The 18,426-nt window shown below is 43.8% G+C and overlaps 2 protein-coding genes across 2 annotated transcripts in view; one reads left to right on the top strand and one right to left on the bottom strand.

The window, feature by feature from the left end:
- The first annotated feature begins 400 nt into the window (after window positions 1-400).
- tgfb3 (transforming growth factor, beta 3) lies at window positions 401-10,878 on the top strand. Its single transcript, XM_076108420.1, has 7 exons — window positions 401-746; window positions 5,073-5,236; window positions 6,476-6,605; window positions 6,751-6,858; window positions 8,876-9,032; window positions 9,533-9,686; window positions 9,780-10,878. Exons 1-7 carry the CDS (start codon window positions 401-403, stop codon window positions 9,936-9,938), a joined length of 1,218 nt encoding a protein of 405 aa, XP_075964535.1. The 3' UTR covers window positions 9,939-10,878.
- Window positions 10,831-18,426, bottom strand: part of ttll5 (tubulin tyrosine ligase-like family, member 5) — a 43,099-nt gene continuing 35,503 nt past the window's right edge. The window contains exons 30-31 of the mRNA XM_076108419.1: window positions 15,157-15,239; window positions 10,831-12,573 (exon numbers count right to left, since the gene is read on the bottom strand). Coding sequence (XP_075964534.1) covers window positions 12,521-12,573; window positions 15,157-15,239 — 136 coding nt within the window. The 3' untranslated portion in view covers window positions 10,831-12,520. The remainder of the gene's footprint in view (window positions 12,574-15,156; window positions 15,240-18,426) is intronic.

The raw sequence follows: 18,426 nt of genomic DNA, 5'->3' as shown, positions 1-18,426 counted from the left end.
CCGGACTGCAGCGAAGGAGCAGAGAGACGCGCTGACTCCGTATGCACAAGTGGATGGAAAGAGCCCGATGCATTGGAGAAACTGAACTGCGGTGCAGAGATCGGCGCACTATACACTCACGAAGATAATAAGAGGTGCTTGCATGAGATAAGGGGTAATGAAGAGTAGAATAACGAGTCTTATTGAAGAGTTGAGAGCTTTTTCCAAAATGGCACGGATTTGCTCCCATGCAAATGCTCATTTTGCAAAGATGACATAGCACTTGAGAAAATGGGATTCCTCCTGGAACACGACTCACTAACGACCTGAATGAAAAGAGAAAGGGATTTTATTCAAATCGGAGCTTTTTCTTCTTCTTTTACTTGACAATCCTCGGTTGTGACTGAACACATAGTGAAATATGAATCTGGGAAATGCACTTCTGTTTTTCCTCCTTTTAAATTGTGTGACAATGACTCTGTCGCTCTCCACGTGCACCACTGTGGACATCGACCACATAAAGAAAAAGAGAGTAGAGGCGGTCCGGGGACAGATTCTCAGTAAACTCCGGCTGACCAGTCCGCCTCAAACAACAGGTCCAAGTCAAGTACCGTATCAGGTTCTGGCCCTTTATAACAGCACCAAGGAGCTCATCGAGGAGCTGGGAAGAGACCGGCATCAGAGTTGTGGACAGGATAACACGGAGACTGAGTACTATGCCAAAGAGATTTACAAGTTCAACATGATCAATGGTCCGCCAGAAAACAGTAAGTTAATTGTTTTTGCTCATGATTATTCAGGTGTTTTTTGCGACTCCTCATACTCATCCAAAAACTACACATATGTTGTGTTGAAGTGTGAGTGATTAATACACATAGGGTGGAGTATTTATTTGTGATTGGCACGATATTCTGTTTTGTCAGCGCAATGTTGCAAAGATCCAAATGCCTTTGTAAACTCAATTGTGCAAATCTATGTACAAGACTACAAACTTGTATCTGGCCTCAATAAAATAAAAAATGATATGTGAGGTAACAATATCAAAAACAGGGGTCCATTTTTTCCAGCTGGCGTTAAGTCCACTGCAGCCTTTACGCACAGACGCGCCTGAGCAGCGGAGCGGCGCGCAACGGAGAGGGCAAAGTAAACAGTCTAATTGGAATGAGCACCATTCCTCATACATACCTTACACCAAAGCCATGGGAACTCCAGCCTAAGTCTGACACATTCCTAAGCAGGGAAAATTCTCAGGCAGTTAGGTCTAGTATTTATTGCCAACTCCAATACCTCATTTCCATTTTCTGGCTATGAGTTTCCCAATATTTTTCATCCAGTGTGTGTGCACTCTCTCACTTCTATTTCCCCACTATTTCGCTCCAGTAGCAAGGAGCCGAGTAGCTCTCTGTGATGATCTAATTCCCTTGTTCATCCATATTGGTATTTCCTGTATAAGCTATGGTCCATTGATTGTTCCAAAAAACAGTAACAGAAGCTCACTGAGCAGCAGATCCTCCAGAGTAAGTCCGTTTTATAGAGGAAGAGTTAGATTTGTGCATTTTCACGGTCAGAGGCCAGTTAGTGCATGGTGTGACCATTTTGAAATCAACAGGTGTTTATGCTGTGCTGTGACACTAAGCAGAGCCTCTGCTGGTTCCAGCATAAGTCCTGAATCAAATCCATTTCACAAGTCCCACAAAGTGCTTCTGACACTCAAAATACACAGCTCAGGGTTTATCCTCTGGTCAGAGGTAGCCAGAGCTCCCAAAACAAACACAGGTCTAAGGAGTGGGATCAGTGATGGCCAGGTGCCCAGGACACGTCACGCTGGTCTCATACTGTAGTAGGCCATAGTGTAGGTGATAATGCAAGACGTGAACTTTACTTATACCGGCAACACTTTCTGCACTAAACAGCTTATCCAAGAAGTACATTAGGAAATGAACCGAAGGTGCCAACATACATTAATTAGCACTCTCCCTTTCCATTCTGTAATTGTAAAGAGAGCGGGGCATGTTTCCATATATAGGAACATAATGTCTGTCACCGTGATCATTTTGCAGTGTAGTTAATTTTCTTTCCTGCTGAATATAATGAGTTTTACATTCACCGTTTTTTGGAAAGGTGGGAGTGTTTGGGAATGTAGTCAAGTTTTGCTTTTTTATGCCTTGTTAAAAAGTTAAACAGAAACTTTTCTGTCATACTTTAATGTGTCACTTTTCTTAGCCACTGCTACCAAATCAAGGCATTTGTCATTTATGGCTAGATGAAGCATAACTGAGACTGGGCAGCAATAGGTCGTCCTTTTCTGGTGCATCAGAAAGCTAATGTGGCACATTATATATCGTCATTAATCAAATACTGCTGAAGAAATTAGGTAAAAACTGAACTGAACTGAACCTTTGGCACAATAACATTCTTAGAATCCACTGGCTCTTAAATTAGAAAGCCTTGCACACTGACTGAAGCGCGCAGCTTCAGTGAGATTTTAAGCCAATCGTTGACTCAGTGTTGGGTCAGTAAAAAATGAGGATTAACGCTGAGGACAGCAGGGTATCTGATATATGGGATAGTAGAAGGATGATGTCATCTGAGCAAACAGAGACAGAGGTCTTTGGCCTGTTCCCAAAGAAACACCATCTCTCCTCCCCCAACTCCCACGCCTTAAACTTTTTTTGCTTCCTCATCCTTAATCAAGTGGGAAAAAAAGTTGTTTTTTCGACTTCAGAACAGAGCTGCGTCACATTATCTCATCTCAGTATTGAAGCATGTGAGAGTCTCCTCTGATACAAAAGCAGCATTTTAAATCTGTATTATTAAAACTAAATATCAATTGAGTAAATCTCCACGTGAAAATCAAACCATAGAAGCATAGTGCAAACAAATTGTTATTTCAGATACTGACTGTAACTAATATAGCACTCAAATTACTACATTTCCAAAGACATTTCCATTGTCCTCTATGAGACCTATAGACACCTCAGCAGCTGGCCAGCACCTGCATGCCTTATGCTTCCTATTTCCTTTGTTTACCTCCACAAAGCTGTGGAGAGACTGACATCACGGACAATCCTGCGGGCAAAAGGGCAAACAGAGGTGATTCCTGAGTTTATATTTGATCTTTTTCCTCAGAGGAGAGGATCCCAGACACTGGAGGGGGAGCATGTGTCAGGGTGAGAGGTGGGGTCGATAGCGTCTGGGCAAGGCACTCTATGCGAAGCTTTACAACAAAGTCTGTCCCCAGGACTTCCTGAATAACTTTCCCCCTAAATCCCTCATTAAGAGCCCTTCTAAGCTCTTAATAACACAAAAATGAGATCAACTGGGCATCTTGTTGTTATCCAGGCTTTTATATGTGACCATAAAGCAAACGTGTTAATGAGAATGGTTAGCAGTAAATCCAAATTCTCTAATTATAATCTGATCTAAGAACAGTGTGTAATTTAAATCAGACAATGTACAACAATATATCTACTTTGTTTGAATCTAAAAATCATTTTTTCAATAATTTCTGAGTGACAAGAAACAAGACCCCAATGAAGCTTATTGACATAAATCTGTGCTGTTAAAAATAGTTTGCAGGTCAACCTTATGTCAGCATCCTGGCACTCTTAAAAGCTATCATCTGAAAATGGTGGGGGGGGCAGAAAATTGCTGAATGTATTTCAGTTAATTATGCAAGCAACCCCCTCCACTTACCAACATGGAACAAATTACCTTTCAGACCCTTGGCAAAAATAAGCCATAATGTGAAATCCACCTAAAACCATTGCAATAGGAAAAATGAGGTCATCCAAAAGGAAACCAAAGACTTGATTAGAATTTCAAATCTCCCCTCAAAGTGGGGCTTTCCACCTTCTGCTGGGGGGAGTCAGAGGGGGGGGGGGGGACGGAACAAAGAGTGAGGGGAGGACAAGGCTACTGAGGTTTCCTCCTTATAGATTGTGTGGAAACACTGGACAGATATCTGGCTGGGGATGAATGCTGAAAAGGTCACCTATAAATAGGGAAAGTTGAAAAAAACTGTGGAAATATCAGATAATGACTGGGAGGACACTGAAATAGGATTATGGGTCAAATGAAGTACAGATACTTGGAGATGTGCAAGTTCCTTTTGCATGACACAGAAACAACTGAACTTCTGAGTTTCCATTTGTCCACAAACAGCTTGAGGTGCAAATCAGCGAAAGGTGCAATGCCCCTTTCAACCACCAGCAAATCTGAGGCTCGGTAATAAAGTTTAAGCTCGTGGTAATAAATTAGCAACGGCTTGGCTGTAAATGACTGTTTCCATTTAGCCCATAAAAAGTTTACTTTGTGCTTGTTTTGCTCAAAACTGCATGTGCTTGGCCTGTTAAAATAATAAACTGTTCAATGGTATTAGGATGTAAAAAGGGGAAAGGTTTCAATACAACAGGAAGTTTTTACATAGAATCACAATGTGGACATTTATTTAGCTGATTCTGCTAAAGGCCAGTGTACAGTCACATGCCCCCACCATGTATACAGCAAGTTATTGCTTGTCAAGCATGCACTCAGTGGCGTTACTATCATGACGGAGTCGCCCTCCTAGATGGTTTCTCAGGTATTGTTCTGCTCCAGCATGCGAGTCCACATGTTCCCATAGCTCCAGGGAATACTTGGCTTGTGGCCGAGCCCTCGGAGCACCTGTTGGGCTCAAGAGCTGGAGGGAGGAGGAGCAGCACGCTGCCGTCCCACTGCAGCCGGCTCCACCACCACATGGGACATTTGGTTTTCATTTCATGACTTCAACTTGTTGCTAACTCGGACCGCACAAAGTATAAGCAGATGGTTCGCGGTAATGGCCCACGTCTCTCTGGAATAGAGTAGAAATAGTTTTAAAAACTGCAAACTATATAAACTCATAGAGGAGAATCCTCTGCAAAAAGTTTAGCAATAATCAGAAGGTAAACATGGCCACTCCTGTATGGAAAATAGGCTTTGATAACATGTCCACTCTGAGGTAACAGATGGATAAGGGTTTAAAAGGATTCTGAAAAAAGAAACAATGAGAGTTCCAGTCTGATCTATTTTTAAAAACCACTGTTAAGTCATCATTTCCACTGTACCTGCAGATGACCTCCCCTACTGCCCTAAGGGTATCACCTCCAAGGTATTCCGCTTCAACGTCTCCACCATGGAGAAGAACTCCTCCAACTTGTTCCGGGCCGAGTTTCGAGCCCTGCGGATCCCCAACACCGGCGCCAAGAGAAACGAGCAGAGGATTGAGCTCTACCAGGTGTGTGAACTGACCGTTCATTTCCACTGTTAGCAGCGTGCAGGGTTTATGTGCTCTATTTCTCTCAGATGGCCTGCGTAGGTCAGCGAGAAAGATGAAAACATTTATATTAGGGTGTCCAACTCCCTCTCTCCTCTTTTTATGTGATCATTCTTCCATGTGCTTACAGTCAAATGGATTCTACGTTAGGACAAATTCAAGAGCTTGCACAGCCATCTTTAAGAACCCCTCCTTTCAGCAGTTTCTTCTTTCTTAGCTGTCAATCTCATAACAGTTGTCCATCCTTGTTGTAACAAGTAATGGGCGATGCTTTCAACAGGGTTTTTAGATCTGCACCTGCATTTGTGTGTTTATGAGACATTTTTTTGTGTTAAAGCAAGCATCTGTTAGATGTCTGTGTGTGGGGGGTGGCAAGGATGGATTTTTTTTTTTTTGTTCGGTTTCCTCATTAATCTCCCGTGAGACACTAGGAGTAATGATCAGGTTCCAACATTTCCTGCCAGGGAGACAAGCGTCTCCGGACTGCATACCGCCTCTGAGGCAAGGCTCTGGCCAGCGCTGAATACAGACTGTCAGGCCGTCGGATCGTTTCCAGGGGCCTAGGAGGAGATAGAGGCAGGGTCACCCACCGGGGGAGTAAACGGAGCTGCTTGCTCACCCCCACACTTTTCAGGCTGGACTTGATTGGCAGAGGGCCCCTCGTTCCCACAGGAAGACAGATTAGATGCTGACAATGTTCAGGAACCTGGTTATCCAAAGCACTGCTGTGGGGCTCACCACCCAAACACACACATTTCTCACCACAGATAAACACCTTTGTTGAGAGAAGTGCTGATGGAGATAGGAATGTCTGGACCACACTGTTGCATTTTCCTCCATCGTCAGGTTTGTACATTTGGGGCCTCGACATGATAACACACGAATGCCCACGGATATACCTGGCAACAATGCTTTTTTTCTGAACGTCTTGAAACTGCATCTAGGGAGCCCGGCTAAAGTGTAACTTTGAACTGCTGATGTGAAGGACAGCCAGGTTCTCATTGGCAGGAGGGTAACACGCAGGCATTAACTTGAAAATGGGGATATCAACACAGGGAGTCACTTTTTCCATGAAGAGTAGACATTTGGCCCAAGGCATCCTGGAGAGTCTGGCTCAGACAGACAGCTCTGGTTCTGTGTGTGTGTGTGAAAGGAAGAGAGTTTATGCAGCTGGGTCACATTTTCATCTTTTCCTCGCAGATCCTCCAGAAAGACGACCCCAAAGCCAAACAGCGCTACATTGGGGGCAAGAATGTCCTGACCAAGGGAACTCCTGAGTGGGTCTCCTTTGATGTTACAGAGACAGTGAGAGAGTGGCTGATGTACAGACGTGAGTGGGACACCCCAATTTTTCCTTGCATCGCACCTCAATGCATATCCTGCCAAAAAAGCATGGGCTCATTCAAAATGAAGGATATCGGCCTGAGGGGAAAATGTCAGCTCCTTACATCCCTCTGCTCTTGTTTCCTCCTCAGAGACCAATCTTGGCCTGGAGATCAGCGTGCACTGTCCCTGCCACACGTTCAGGCCAAATGGTGACATTATCGAGAACGCCAATGAGGTGCTCGAGGTCAAGTTCAAAGGTGAGACTGCATTTAATACCTCAATGATGTGAAAGAAAGTTAGATGGTTTGGATTTGCATCAGCGACCTTTGTTGTTTTTCCCAAAACTTCTTTAAATTTAAAACTAGGTATCATGAAGTTGTTGAAAACAACACTGCCAAGGTTTCAATTTGGCAATCAGACACATACTGTATATTTAAACCTATGTGGGGAATATTATAATATGAATAAAAAAAGATCTCTAAAGCAGGGATACCAGAGAAATAAGTTCCAAAAAATAAAGCTCAACAATGGTAATGGTTACAGTTGAATAGATAGCTGATGTAGTGATAGCTGAGTCATGATTCTTAGCTGTCAAATTCAGTGGGACGTTTGTTCCTCAGTTTATGGCACGAAACTACATAATGTGAAGTTAAATGAAGAGTTTGACATTTGGGGAAATACACTTTACACTTGTTTTCTTGCCAATATAGGCCTACAGACAGAGAATGGTATCCCTCTTCTCATGTAACTTACAGACAGAAAGCAAATAAACGTATTTCCCAAAATGTCGAACTTTTCCTTTTAATATCTCTCTCCGGGATTCGTCTAATGTTTTCTGTTCTCATCACATTTTGTAAAATCAGGAATCTAAAACTCCAGTGTCTTTGAGTATTGAACTCTGATTAGGTTTTTCCCATTTAAGAGCACAGCTCAGTCTCAATCTCACCTGTTGTGAAGCTATCAAGCATTTTAGAGTGTCCTATGGCCAGGCTGTGGTCGTTAAGTTGGTATCTGGACTGGATTCCTCTCTGCTTTTGATCTCTCACAGTGAAAAAATGTTCTGCCAGTTTATATTATTGGTCAAGAGGTAGATAACAAGTTTACTGCTGTTTGATTTATTTGATTTGTCTAATGTTCCAGAGAGGCATCTCCTGTTAGATGAAAATGTGTTTCATTCTGAGTATTGCTATTGAGGCAGTGCTGGTTTTAGAATGATTTGCATAAATGGGTCTCAGGACCAGTTTATTCAAGAAGTTTGTCAGATAACTGACAAACTTCTTGAATAAACCTCTAAACCTCTAAAATGTCAAACTTACATCTACATATTAGGTATTATTTATCATATTAAAAGTGGCAAATGGCATGCATTGGTTGTTGTTGTTCTGTTCATGTTAAAGGTCCTACAGAACTCTCTTGGGCCGCTATAAAACGCCCCATCTGGTGTTGCCATGTTGGCAGAGGTTAACTCTAAACTTTACTTATACAAATGGCAGAGGATTTGATAAAAGTATAAATATTTTAGATTAAGCTCTAATTTGCTCAATAGGCCTTTTGTTTCATTGCATTTATTGCCAAATGAAAGCTACCTGAGGCGTTTATTCAGTCTCTTATTTTCTAGTCTAGTGCAGCGTTGGCTACGATGAATGTGAATCTGGTTTGTGGTTATAATACAATAACATCCACAATACGGTCCTTTTCATCCAGTCATCAACATGTTCCTCCAGCAGCATTACCTATTGAGGTCTTGTTGGTAAGATAATGGGTTTCCTTTCTAAGATGTGGAGAGAGACACAGAGCATGGGAATACAATCGATCTGGTATCTCACTTAGCACTGGGGCCCCCGGGCCCTCGGCCCTGGGAAACACTCCCGACTGGCTTGGCCACAAGGAATGTGCTGCCACGGCGCTCAGACGCTTGGCCCCGAATTAAAGAGGGGCGTACTAATCCAACAGCAGTATCTCTCCCGAGATATCCACTGCTTTAGCTATCAGGGGCAGATTGGATGAGCAGACGCAGGCCCAGGGGGGGAGAACGGAGGAAAGGAGGAAGTTAGAGACCAGTGTTGAATAAGGAGAAGGCCGAAAAGTTAGCCAAAAATGAGTGAAGCCCTTCTTGGATATTACAGTATCCTCCTGTAAAAGTTGCAGCTCACTACACAGATTAGAGTGAAGATGTGGTTCCACTGAAGTCGGCTCTTGAAGACATCTTTACAATTCTCAATAAATCTGCAGTTTTTCTTGGTACCCTGCAGACTAAGTGACTGTCCCCTACAGGTATGGAAGCAGACTATGACGATCTGAGCCGTGTGAAAAAACAAAAGGAGCAGCTCTACCCCCATCTCATCCTCATGATGCTCCCTCCCCACCGGCTGGATGTCCAATCCTCCTCCCGCAGGCGTAAGCGGGCACTTGACACCAATTACTGCTTCAAGTAAGGCCCATTTCCTTGCCCTGAAAAAATGGCTTGGACTGTTATTAATGTAAGATTTCTCTGGCTGCACCTGCACTTCAGTTTTTGAGATTTGATATGGGGGGGTATCAGCTTTCACGTCTCAAAAAGATGGCAGTGAAGAAGAGTACATGGGCACTGAACACACAGAATAAGCTTGTTAATCACCTAGACGAGCATGACAGAGGTATTATCCGATACAAGTCTGAATCCGTCCCAGAACTAGCAAACGCCACCTCCTCTTACACGCTGTCTCCTCAGCTCTGGATTTCCTCTGTCAGGCTGACAAGCAACACCAAAGACACCTGGGCTGACTCCAAGAGAGAAAATAAGGGCACACCTAAGAGTGGAATTCCTGAACTTCACTCTCATCTCTGGCTGTGGGCCCATAGGGAGAAAAAATGTATACAACTGCTAAAATTGCTTATTATCTGTGAAATGATGAGAGTATAATAACCCTCTCTGTCCTCTCTTCTTTGCAGCAATTATGAGGAGAACTGCTGTGTGCGACCACTATATATTAATTTCCGGCAGGATTTGGGCTGGAGGTGGATCCATCAGCCTGAAGGGTACTACGCTAACTTCTGCTCCGGCCCCTGTCCTTATCTACGCAGCGCAGACACCACCCACAGCTCGGTGAGACAAAGTGCCATGACGCATTTAAAGTTGCGGATCTATTTGGGAAACGTGATTGCTGATCCCTCTCTCCTTCTGCTCTTTCTGCCATAGCTGCTGAGCCTGTACAACACCTTGAACCCCGAAGCATCCGCCTCACCCTGCTGCGTTCCTCAGGACCTGGAGCCCCTCACCATCCTCTACTACGTGGGTCGCTCCCCTAAAGTCGAGCAGCTCTCCAACATGGTTGTTAAGTCCTGCAAGTGCAGCTAAATTTCAGGGCTTTAGGGATGTGAGACGTGGCGGCTCCCAGCACTACTCAGGAGCGGGTATGAGGGGTTGAGGGGGCGCGGTACACTTTGCCCCACAAAAGTACCTCCAACCCCTGCTTCAGCCTTTCCTGAGCTCCCTCTCCCTCTCTCTCTCTCTCACGAAAAACGAAAGATGCAGTCCACCACTCTGCTCACAATCATTGGCAGCATTTACCAAGAAGACTTGTCAAACACCACTCCACTAACGGCACTCTCAAACCCATCAGACCTCTTCCCTTATCAATCGCCTTTTGACATCAGTGTTTCTCTTTTTTTTTTTTTGTTATATTCCAGCATTTTGAACAGCCTGTACCTCAGCGTTACATCCCAGGAAGAACAGAACAATAATTGCCTTTCAATGACCACTGCATTCCTAAGGACATAAAATAATTGCAGTCAAAAAGAGAAAATGACTGAGAATGCAGACTGAACTCAGCATAATAGGAATACGTCAAAGAGGGTGAAACCAAAGTGGTTGTTTGTTGAGAGCAAAGAAATCCTTCGGCTCTGACGCACAGGACACCTTCTGATGTCTGAGCTGGAAACTGACGCTGTGCTCGCCACAGCTCCCTACACTGTTTGTTTAGGATTAAAATGCTGTTGAATTAAAGTTACCTGAGAGAAAAAAAGAAAACATGCTGGAAACCAACCTTTCATTCAAAGTCATATTTCCGTGGTTTTATGTTTACCTCTGTAATACGACAGGATGGTGATTCCAGGGATCGTTTTTGTTTTTAAGTGGAGCCTTTCTGTTGTATGAGACGACCTATGTCACTAAGTGAACACTTAACTAGATCACAAACTGTAAATGTTTTTTCTATTACTCTTGGAAACACCTTTTTTTTAATTAAACATGGACAGTTGGATAGAATTGTTCTACTTTCATTATTGTTGGAGTTTTACTGTTTTTGTTTAGTATTTTAGAGCACTTTATTTTGATAGGGTACATTTTGATGACAAAAGTAAAAGAATCAAAGTCCAGTGAATGACAACTTCCAGTGTGCAGTATGTGTGGTGAACAAATACATTTACTGACATGATCAGCATGTTTTGACGTTATCTATTAATTTCAATGGTGTTTGATACAGACTGACTCGATGATTCCAAACATATTACAATTCCATGCATGTGTGTAAACAATCAGCAACCAAACAGATGAAATGATCAGACTGTAAACAACGTTGTATCACCACAGCAGAGTATACACATTGATTTTGATTCTACTGTTGGAGTTTTGTAACACATCGTGCACTGGCGTAGTAAAGTAGTAGTGAATCAACAACATTACGTTTAACATCAATCACTACGGAAACAATACTATCAATTGTATTAAAACCAGTTCTGTTGTACTGCATTGAAACATGACTGTACAAAATCACTATGATGATAATCATCAGTTGATATGACAAAAACATGCATGACATTCAAGTATTGCTGACACGGTCATCACAAACATGTACTGAATCTTTTGATATACAACACAAATGTTTTATTAACACACCCTGAGTTAACTCGCTAAACGGTCACAAGCGACAGAATATCCACAAAGGTATCGGTCTGTGAGTGCAATATTGACCTTCATTGTAGGCAATGCTGTGCATAACCATCAATCCTTTTTATGCTATGCCTCGAGCTACAGAAATGGCCAAAAAGGCCGTTTGGTGGACAACGTACAGTAAATAAATACTGATGCAATAACAATAATTTACTTATTTAGACTAAATATTAAATTTGGTCCACCTAAGGAAAACAACATCAACATCTCAACAGCTGACAGGAATAATCACAAGCCAGCTGTCTTCTAATCTTGATATGAAGCTCAAACATCCCAGTAACACTGTTACATCATCCTTGTAAACGGGGAACAAGGCAGGAACCAATCGTATTGAAGCTCCTTCTTTTAAGCCAACAAGCAGAGGATGCTATACTTTAACACATCCTTAGGCAATGGCCATCGTGTATGATTTGGCAACAACTTGTCTTCAAAGAAGGACCTGGAGTTGGAGCGTCTAATGCCAAGAGTCTTCTCGTGAAAGAAGCTTCTCTGCATGCGTGTCTGTTTGTATAACCTTCTAGGAAGATAAAATCTCCACGAATGGCTAGCTGTGCGCATGCTACTGCATGAGCAGAGAAGACAAGGTTGAAATGCCACTGGGGCATTGAAGAACCATCTGCTGAAGGCTATCTGTCAGTGAAATCTCTCTGCGGTATCAGTAGCATGGAGAGAATGAGGGCGGACAACTGTTGGGAAGTGTGAGAGTAGCCAGGGGGGGTGAGGGGAAGGTGGGAAGGAGCTGAAAAGGCCAACTAATGTTGAGCTGAGCAAATAATAGAAAGCTGGGCATTCCTGGCCTGGAAGACTATCCTCTTGCAAGTCCGTGGCTGTATCATGGAGAAATGAATAGCACCCTGTTTGATGTCTCGGATATTTCCATCTGTTGCTGTTGTCCTTTCCCAGAATACACCTCTGTGAGGATGTAGTTACATGCAGAGACACCTGTCAGGCCAGCAGAGGGGCAGGACGTGCCGCTGGTCGCTTTCATGTCATCTGTGACCAGGCTCCCGGCCCTGGAACAGATTGCGGTGCACAGAAAGACCTTGGGAAGCAATAGATGAAAGTAAAATGAATAAAAAGAGATCGAACGGCAGCACGAGGTTTCCCTACAGCACAAACAAAAATGTTAAGGTCAAACCTGAAAGAGTCTTACTTCTAGAGAGTGCACTAGAACCCTCCCGGTGAATGTTTTGTTGATCTTTTAAACTTCTGGTCAAGGTGGTCACCAGCAGATCTGCTCTGTCATCTCAGGGCTTAGCCTAGTGTCTGATTGTCACTTCATCCTCAGCTACTCATCCTATCTGCTGGCTCAGGGCCAGGCATCCAGTAGAAAAGGGCATTCCAAGTACAGTTAGAGCTGCCGTGTTTGTGCTCCCAAACAGTATTTCCTTTCATTCCCTCTCTGCACACTCTGTTTATTTTGGTGCTCTTTTACATCGTGGGGCCTGACTAACTGGAAAACGAAAACATCTCCCTGACTTCCAATCCGATGACATGACCGCTGGAAGCAGCTTCCTCCGGCTCGGCAAGAGAAAAGATAAAGGGACAATACTGTCTCTAGCACGTCCCTCTCCAGATGGCGCTTGGAACTAAAAATGACGGAAGAAATGGTGTCAACAGTCGGTCTAACAAGTGGCTCAGTATAATCAGTATAATCAGCTACCTCCCACAAATATTCAACAGTATCGCTTCGAATCAAACATCCAACAACTTAAATAATACATATGAACAGTGGATGACGGCCAATAACTACCTTCCTTTCTCAACAGGGCACCACACAGTCGTATTTTGATAGAGAGAGGCCTAAGCTATCCGTCCTGACATGATCGGACTCCCATTAAAATGGCACAAGTGCAGCATTCATTTCCTTCTTAAACTGAAAGCAATAAATCTCCCCAGTCACCAGCTGTGGAGCCATGAGAACTTCAAGGGAAGCATTGTAAAACACATGTGGTCGATATAATCTAGGTTTGTAAGCTATGATAGGTCCTCATCAAAACCCTCCCTTCATCTCATGTCAAAAATGAACACAGAAGAAGTGGGGAAGGAAAAAAGGGGAATGGGGTGAGGGAGCAGGAACAGTTTTCAGAGGATAAAGGGAGAGTTGTATGAGCAAAGAGAGGAAGAGATTAAGAGAGCGCACAAGAGAGAGAGATAAAGGGAGGGTGTGATTAATGGCGGTTGACAGCTGATCATAGAGAATGCTCTCCGTTTGGACCCGCTCTAACTCCCTGTCAGAGTCAATCAGGGGAGCTCAGTCATCTCGCTACAAAGGTACACTGGGCAGGCAGAAAGACCTGACGCACTCCTAAGCTGCACAATAACACCCCCCCCCCCCCCCCCTCCAACACACCCCACTGAGTCTCTGTTCAACTCCCAGTCCCATTCTAAAAAGCACGGTTTAACCTGCCTTGCTAGCTGGTTTCGGTACTGGGATTTTTCAGTTTTTTTGTTGAGAGCGAAGCATCTCCCCAACCCTTTAAGCCCGGAACGACGGAAAAAATGCATTCATGAGATTCAGAAGCTTCTCCCAACGGATCCAGTTACAGTAATTGATGAGTTTATAAGATGTTTGTTAACTTAAGCCAGCCTCCATAGTTTGGGGGGAAGACGAAGAACGAAAAGAAGTGTTCTGGTCACAGACACACGCACTGAATTCTTTTTTTGGGGGGGGGGGGGGGGGGGGGGGGGGGGGGGTACTGGGTGGTGCACAGCTACTGTGTTTTTCCAACAAGCTGATTTCTGGGTCACACACGTCATGTGATGAATGGTACGATTTGCTAATGCTAATGTATAGTGGGTCTATGGAAAGAAAGCTCTTGATCAGGCAAACAGATGTGTGCATCAGCGCAAACTGCTTAATATCACTGTTACTGCAATAAGCTCAACACTTCGCTCAGGATGGAAAGAGTTGTGGAAATAGGGCAGGATGACAGAGCACACGTGAGTGCATGCAACCACAATTGCAGTGCATTACTCATAATACACTTAGCAAAGACTGAGCTCGATTTTTCATTCTCTTTCTGTGATTTCTGGGGTACAACTGGACGGCACGTTTGGCGGACAGACAGTGATTACGACTGCGTAGGAATGACCAACAGATGGGAATGCTCAAACTGTTCCCATCACTGGATCTCATTACAAAAGAAAGATGTCATCACTGCTATGCCTCTTTATCTTTCTGCAGTAATCTGACCTCTACTCTTAACTAAAAAAAAGAAATGATGATCAAATGGCAAATTACAGCACTGGAGAGTTTGTTTATGCGCATTCAGATCTGGCTGCTTCTGTCATAAACTTAAGACACAAGTCTTATGATATAATAGCCAATAAAACCTCACTTGTACTATTGCAACAAGGTTGTACTTTATTTATCATTATGACAATATAGTGTGCAGACTACATTTACATAATGCTACACACCAGTGTGCAGGCAGGAGCTGGCTAAAAATATCCAGTGGTGTTTATCAGTCCTCCATGGGGAATGTCCACTATGCCTGGCTGTAATCACGGACACTGGCATAGAAAGGGCATAACTTCCCCCCCCTGCCAGAGGACTACAGCACCAACAGGCCAAGTTACAGCTCGGTACTAAGCGTGTGCAGGACTGCAGCATCAGACCCACCTGTTCTACCACAGATGGCTTCGTAGACCACATGCTGGCCGCTGGGCAAGCTTCCACTGGCTGAACTCTCTGCGGACGTCTGCCTGTTAATAAAGAGACGATAAGTGTCAGTGATGAGCAAAAAGATCATTCCCCAAGGTGTTATACAAACGACGACGAACTGCATCTGTGTATCTCCACAGCCCAGGTCAAAGCTATGGATTCATCCCAATGTACTGTCCCACTTAGAGCTCAATATCCAAACGAATAAATATCAGCTGAAAACTGTTTGTGGCAACTCCAGAGAAGTGGAGTCAGTTTCAAATAGTCTCTGTGTGTGTGTGTGTGTGTGTGTGTGTGTGTGTGTGTGTGTGTGTGTGTGTGTGTGCAGCCATTGGAGGCTGGTGGGAGTGAAGTGTTTGCTGAGTGCTTCTCATGAGCTATTGTGACAAGAAGGGGCCAAATTCCGGCTCCTTGTCCTGGGTGATGTGATTTTCACAGGATTGTTGTGGTGATTGCTGACTATGTGCACCTGAGGGCAATGGCTATAGACACAGAAGGCGTATACATATAGGGTGAATAGTCAGTACAGTAGTGTGTATTTATCTCACAGGGATACAGGAGTCTGGAGATCATAGACAGGGAATTATATCGGCTTTTTTTTTTTTTTTTTTTTTTTTAATAATCAGACAGCAAATACAGTGTTTTCAAAGAATAAACCATTATAAGAACCGGTGAAGCATAGAGCACGTCTGTAACCTTATACATTCAATCTGCTAAGCATTTCTTCGGGGGAACAATAAATAAAGCTTAGCTGGCATTAACCTCTCGCCCCATCACAGCAGCTTGCCAAAGGAGCATTAACAAGGTAATGAGGGTACACACTGCCTCCTTGTAAGGGACTGCACAGTTGTTCTTTCATACCATTACACAACCACAAATAGAACTGGCCCACTTTAAGCGTGGCATAACTCGACAGGAAGCAACCCCTTTCATATTGAAAGAGAGGGGGGGAGGGGAACTTGACCTCTGGGTTTTTCACATCACTCTCTTTGTCAACAGTCTCTCACTCTGTCACTTCAAGAGTCAGGCAGCAGCCAGAAACACTGCAGGTGAGAACAAGAACTGAACTTGCAGTATATGCACAGATGGAATATAAACCTAAAGTAAAAGAATATTTCACACTACTCATAGAGAGCATGGAGTCCTTGTGTAAACATGGCTGATGTGCCGTTTTCTTTATGCATTCGGGTAACAAGCATGTCTTAATGTTATTCAGGTTGACCAAAGGGGATAAAGTTTAACCATAAACACACTTTTGGCAGCTTCTGTGTGTATACAGTATCCCGTGAAAATAACTACTGTTGTGGCTGATTAATAGGGAGCGAAAGCAGCAGCAGGGCTGACATTAATGGTGGTGGTGTAATTGTCACCCTATTAGTAATGCCACACGACAGCCCGGGTTTCCGTAGTTACAGCTGCGTCTAGCCAAACCTTGCAAACAAAATACCAAACAGGCTCATTTATTTGGGTTACATATTGCTCCTTTCAAAGCCTTCACTGAAGTCATACCACTTTGAGTCCTTGCAGCCCCTTGAGCTGGCAGTTGTGGTATGTTGATAGACCAGAGAGCCCTGCCCTGCTGAGTAGATACCAACATGAAGCACATTCGCTTCAAGCAAGTGCGATTGCATGTTAGTTGAGCTTGAAAATCAAAAAGGCATTGCGAATCTTTGCCACGGTCTACTCAGCATTTTTCAGTCTTCAATTAAAACTGAATGCTGACTAATCGCTCCGTTCAATCGCTGGACACAAGTCAGCAGATTCAGAAGGAAATGGATTGGATAGCACTGTTGTAGGATTCCGTCTCCAAACAGAGGAAATCATTTTGCTGCATTGACTTCACTCCACTTCCTTTCCTAAACAAGTACAGAAACCAAATGTGATTCTGATAAATAGATTTAAATAAAGGCTGTCAGTGATCATCAGCAGTGTATTACTCATGGGAGACTCAGGCGAGGCCAGTGCTGGGAAATTTGTATCAAGCAACAGTTTTACAATTGAACATCTGGCTGGAGGAAGGTGTTTGGAGAGCTGGATAACCTTGAACTGTTTGAATACACCCAGCAGAGTGATTCTATTATAAGCTGGAGGAGCTTAGGTCTACACTGGGATGCATTTCAGATGTGCCTCAATAACAGAGGTATTGAGTTGCCCCAAAAATGAGCACTGGAAATAAAGGGAAGCAACTTATTATCCCCCTATTCTCTGCAAACAATCATCTCCTTTCTCCTGGACCGAGTTCACTTTTCGCTGTCATTCTTTCTTTTCCCCTCTCTTTATTCTTTTTTTTCATTGTTTCCATTGGTGCATTTTTGGTCCTGAAGCTTCCGTTTTTCCCACACTCCCCTGTCACACTGGTCGACCACAAAAATGCAGGACAGAGGAGAGTGTGAGGGGGCTCTGGAATTCCACATGCAGAGGGTAAACACAGCAACTGCCAGGAAGACACACACACACACACACACAGGAGCAAACACAGCACCTATCCGGCTGCCCCTAACCTATTCTGCAACCCCTGCGCTGCACCCTTGCCCTCTTAACTCTTCGCTTGCCAGCTACAGTTTGTCCAGTCGAGTAAGATGACTGAATGTAACACGTCAGCAGTGCGAGGGCTTTGCTCAGTGCTACCTGCTACTCTCAAAACTCTACTGCTTAGATTGTCAGGAGACCTGCAAAGTGGCAATAAATGAATTAAGTCAAACAGAGAAATGGAGAGTTTTGTGTCCTTTTGTCTTACACATTAGAGGAGTGTAAAGAGCCCTTTACCACTGCGACTGCTAACACTGATCACAGAGGTTTGCTGTTGTTGTGTAATTTGGCCAGATGTTGCAGTAATAAAGTCATAAAGTAAGCGAGGGAAATAGCTGGCAGTTCAGCCCTATTTCCCTCCTTTCCTTTTATTTTCAATTCTGTGCTCTTCAGCTTATCTCCAAACCAAATAGGAATTAAACGGCGCTCGGAGCCCGGGGCCCTTCCACTTAACCACGTTCTGTTTACGGTTCAGGCAGAAATCAGGCCTGTGATGAGGTTGTTTACAGATACACCCTGCGGATACACCCTATCCCCTTGAACTCACCGATGCCATGCGCTTTGTCTCAATCCACAAGCAGCGGCCAATCAATACCAACCCACTGCAATCACTGAATGGGCTATACATTACCTGGTGACTTTGTTAAACTCTCAGCTATACTGGATTTAAGTATCATCAGGAGTCAGGAAGAAGTAAAT

This window comes from Anarhichas minor, unplaced genomic scaffold, assembly GCF_050575085.1.
Source record: "Anarhichas minor isolate MPS153535 unplaced genomic scaffold, ASM5057508v1 ptg000040l, whole genome shotgun sequence".
Lineage (NCBI taxonomy): Eukaryota > Metazoa > Chordata > Actinopteri > Perciformes > Anarhichadidae > Anarhichas > Anarhichas minor.
This window is presented reverse-complemented; position numbering and strand designations above follow the sequence as displayed.

Bases quoted from the DNA above. Each gene is read 5' to 3' on its own strand.
- tgfb3 (XM_076108420.1), top strand. From the start codon at position 401: ATGAATCTGGGAAATGCACTTCTGTTTTTCCTCCTTTTAAATTGTGTG. The intron at 5,237-6,475 runs GTGTGTGAACTG...TTTTCCTCGCAG, and splicing joins AGAGGATTGAGCTCTACCAG to ATCCTCCAGAAAGACGACCC. The intron at 6,606-6,750 runs GTGAGTGGGACA...TTTCCTCCTCAG, and splicing joins AGAGTGGCTGATGTACAGAC to AGACCAATCTTGGCCTGGAG.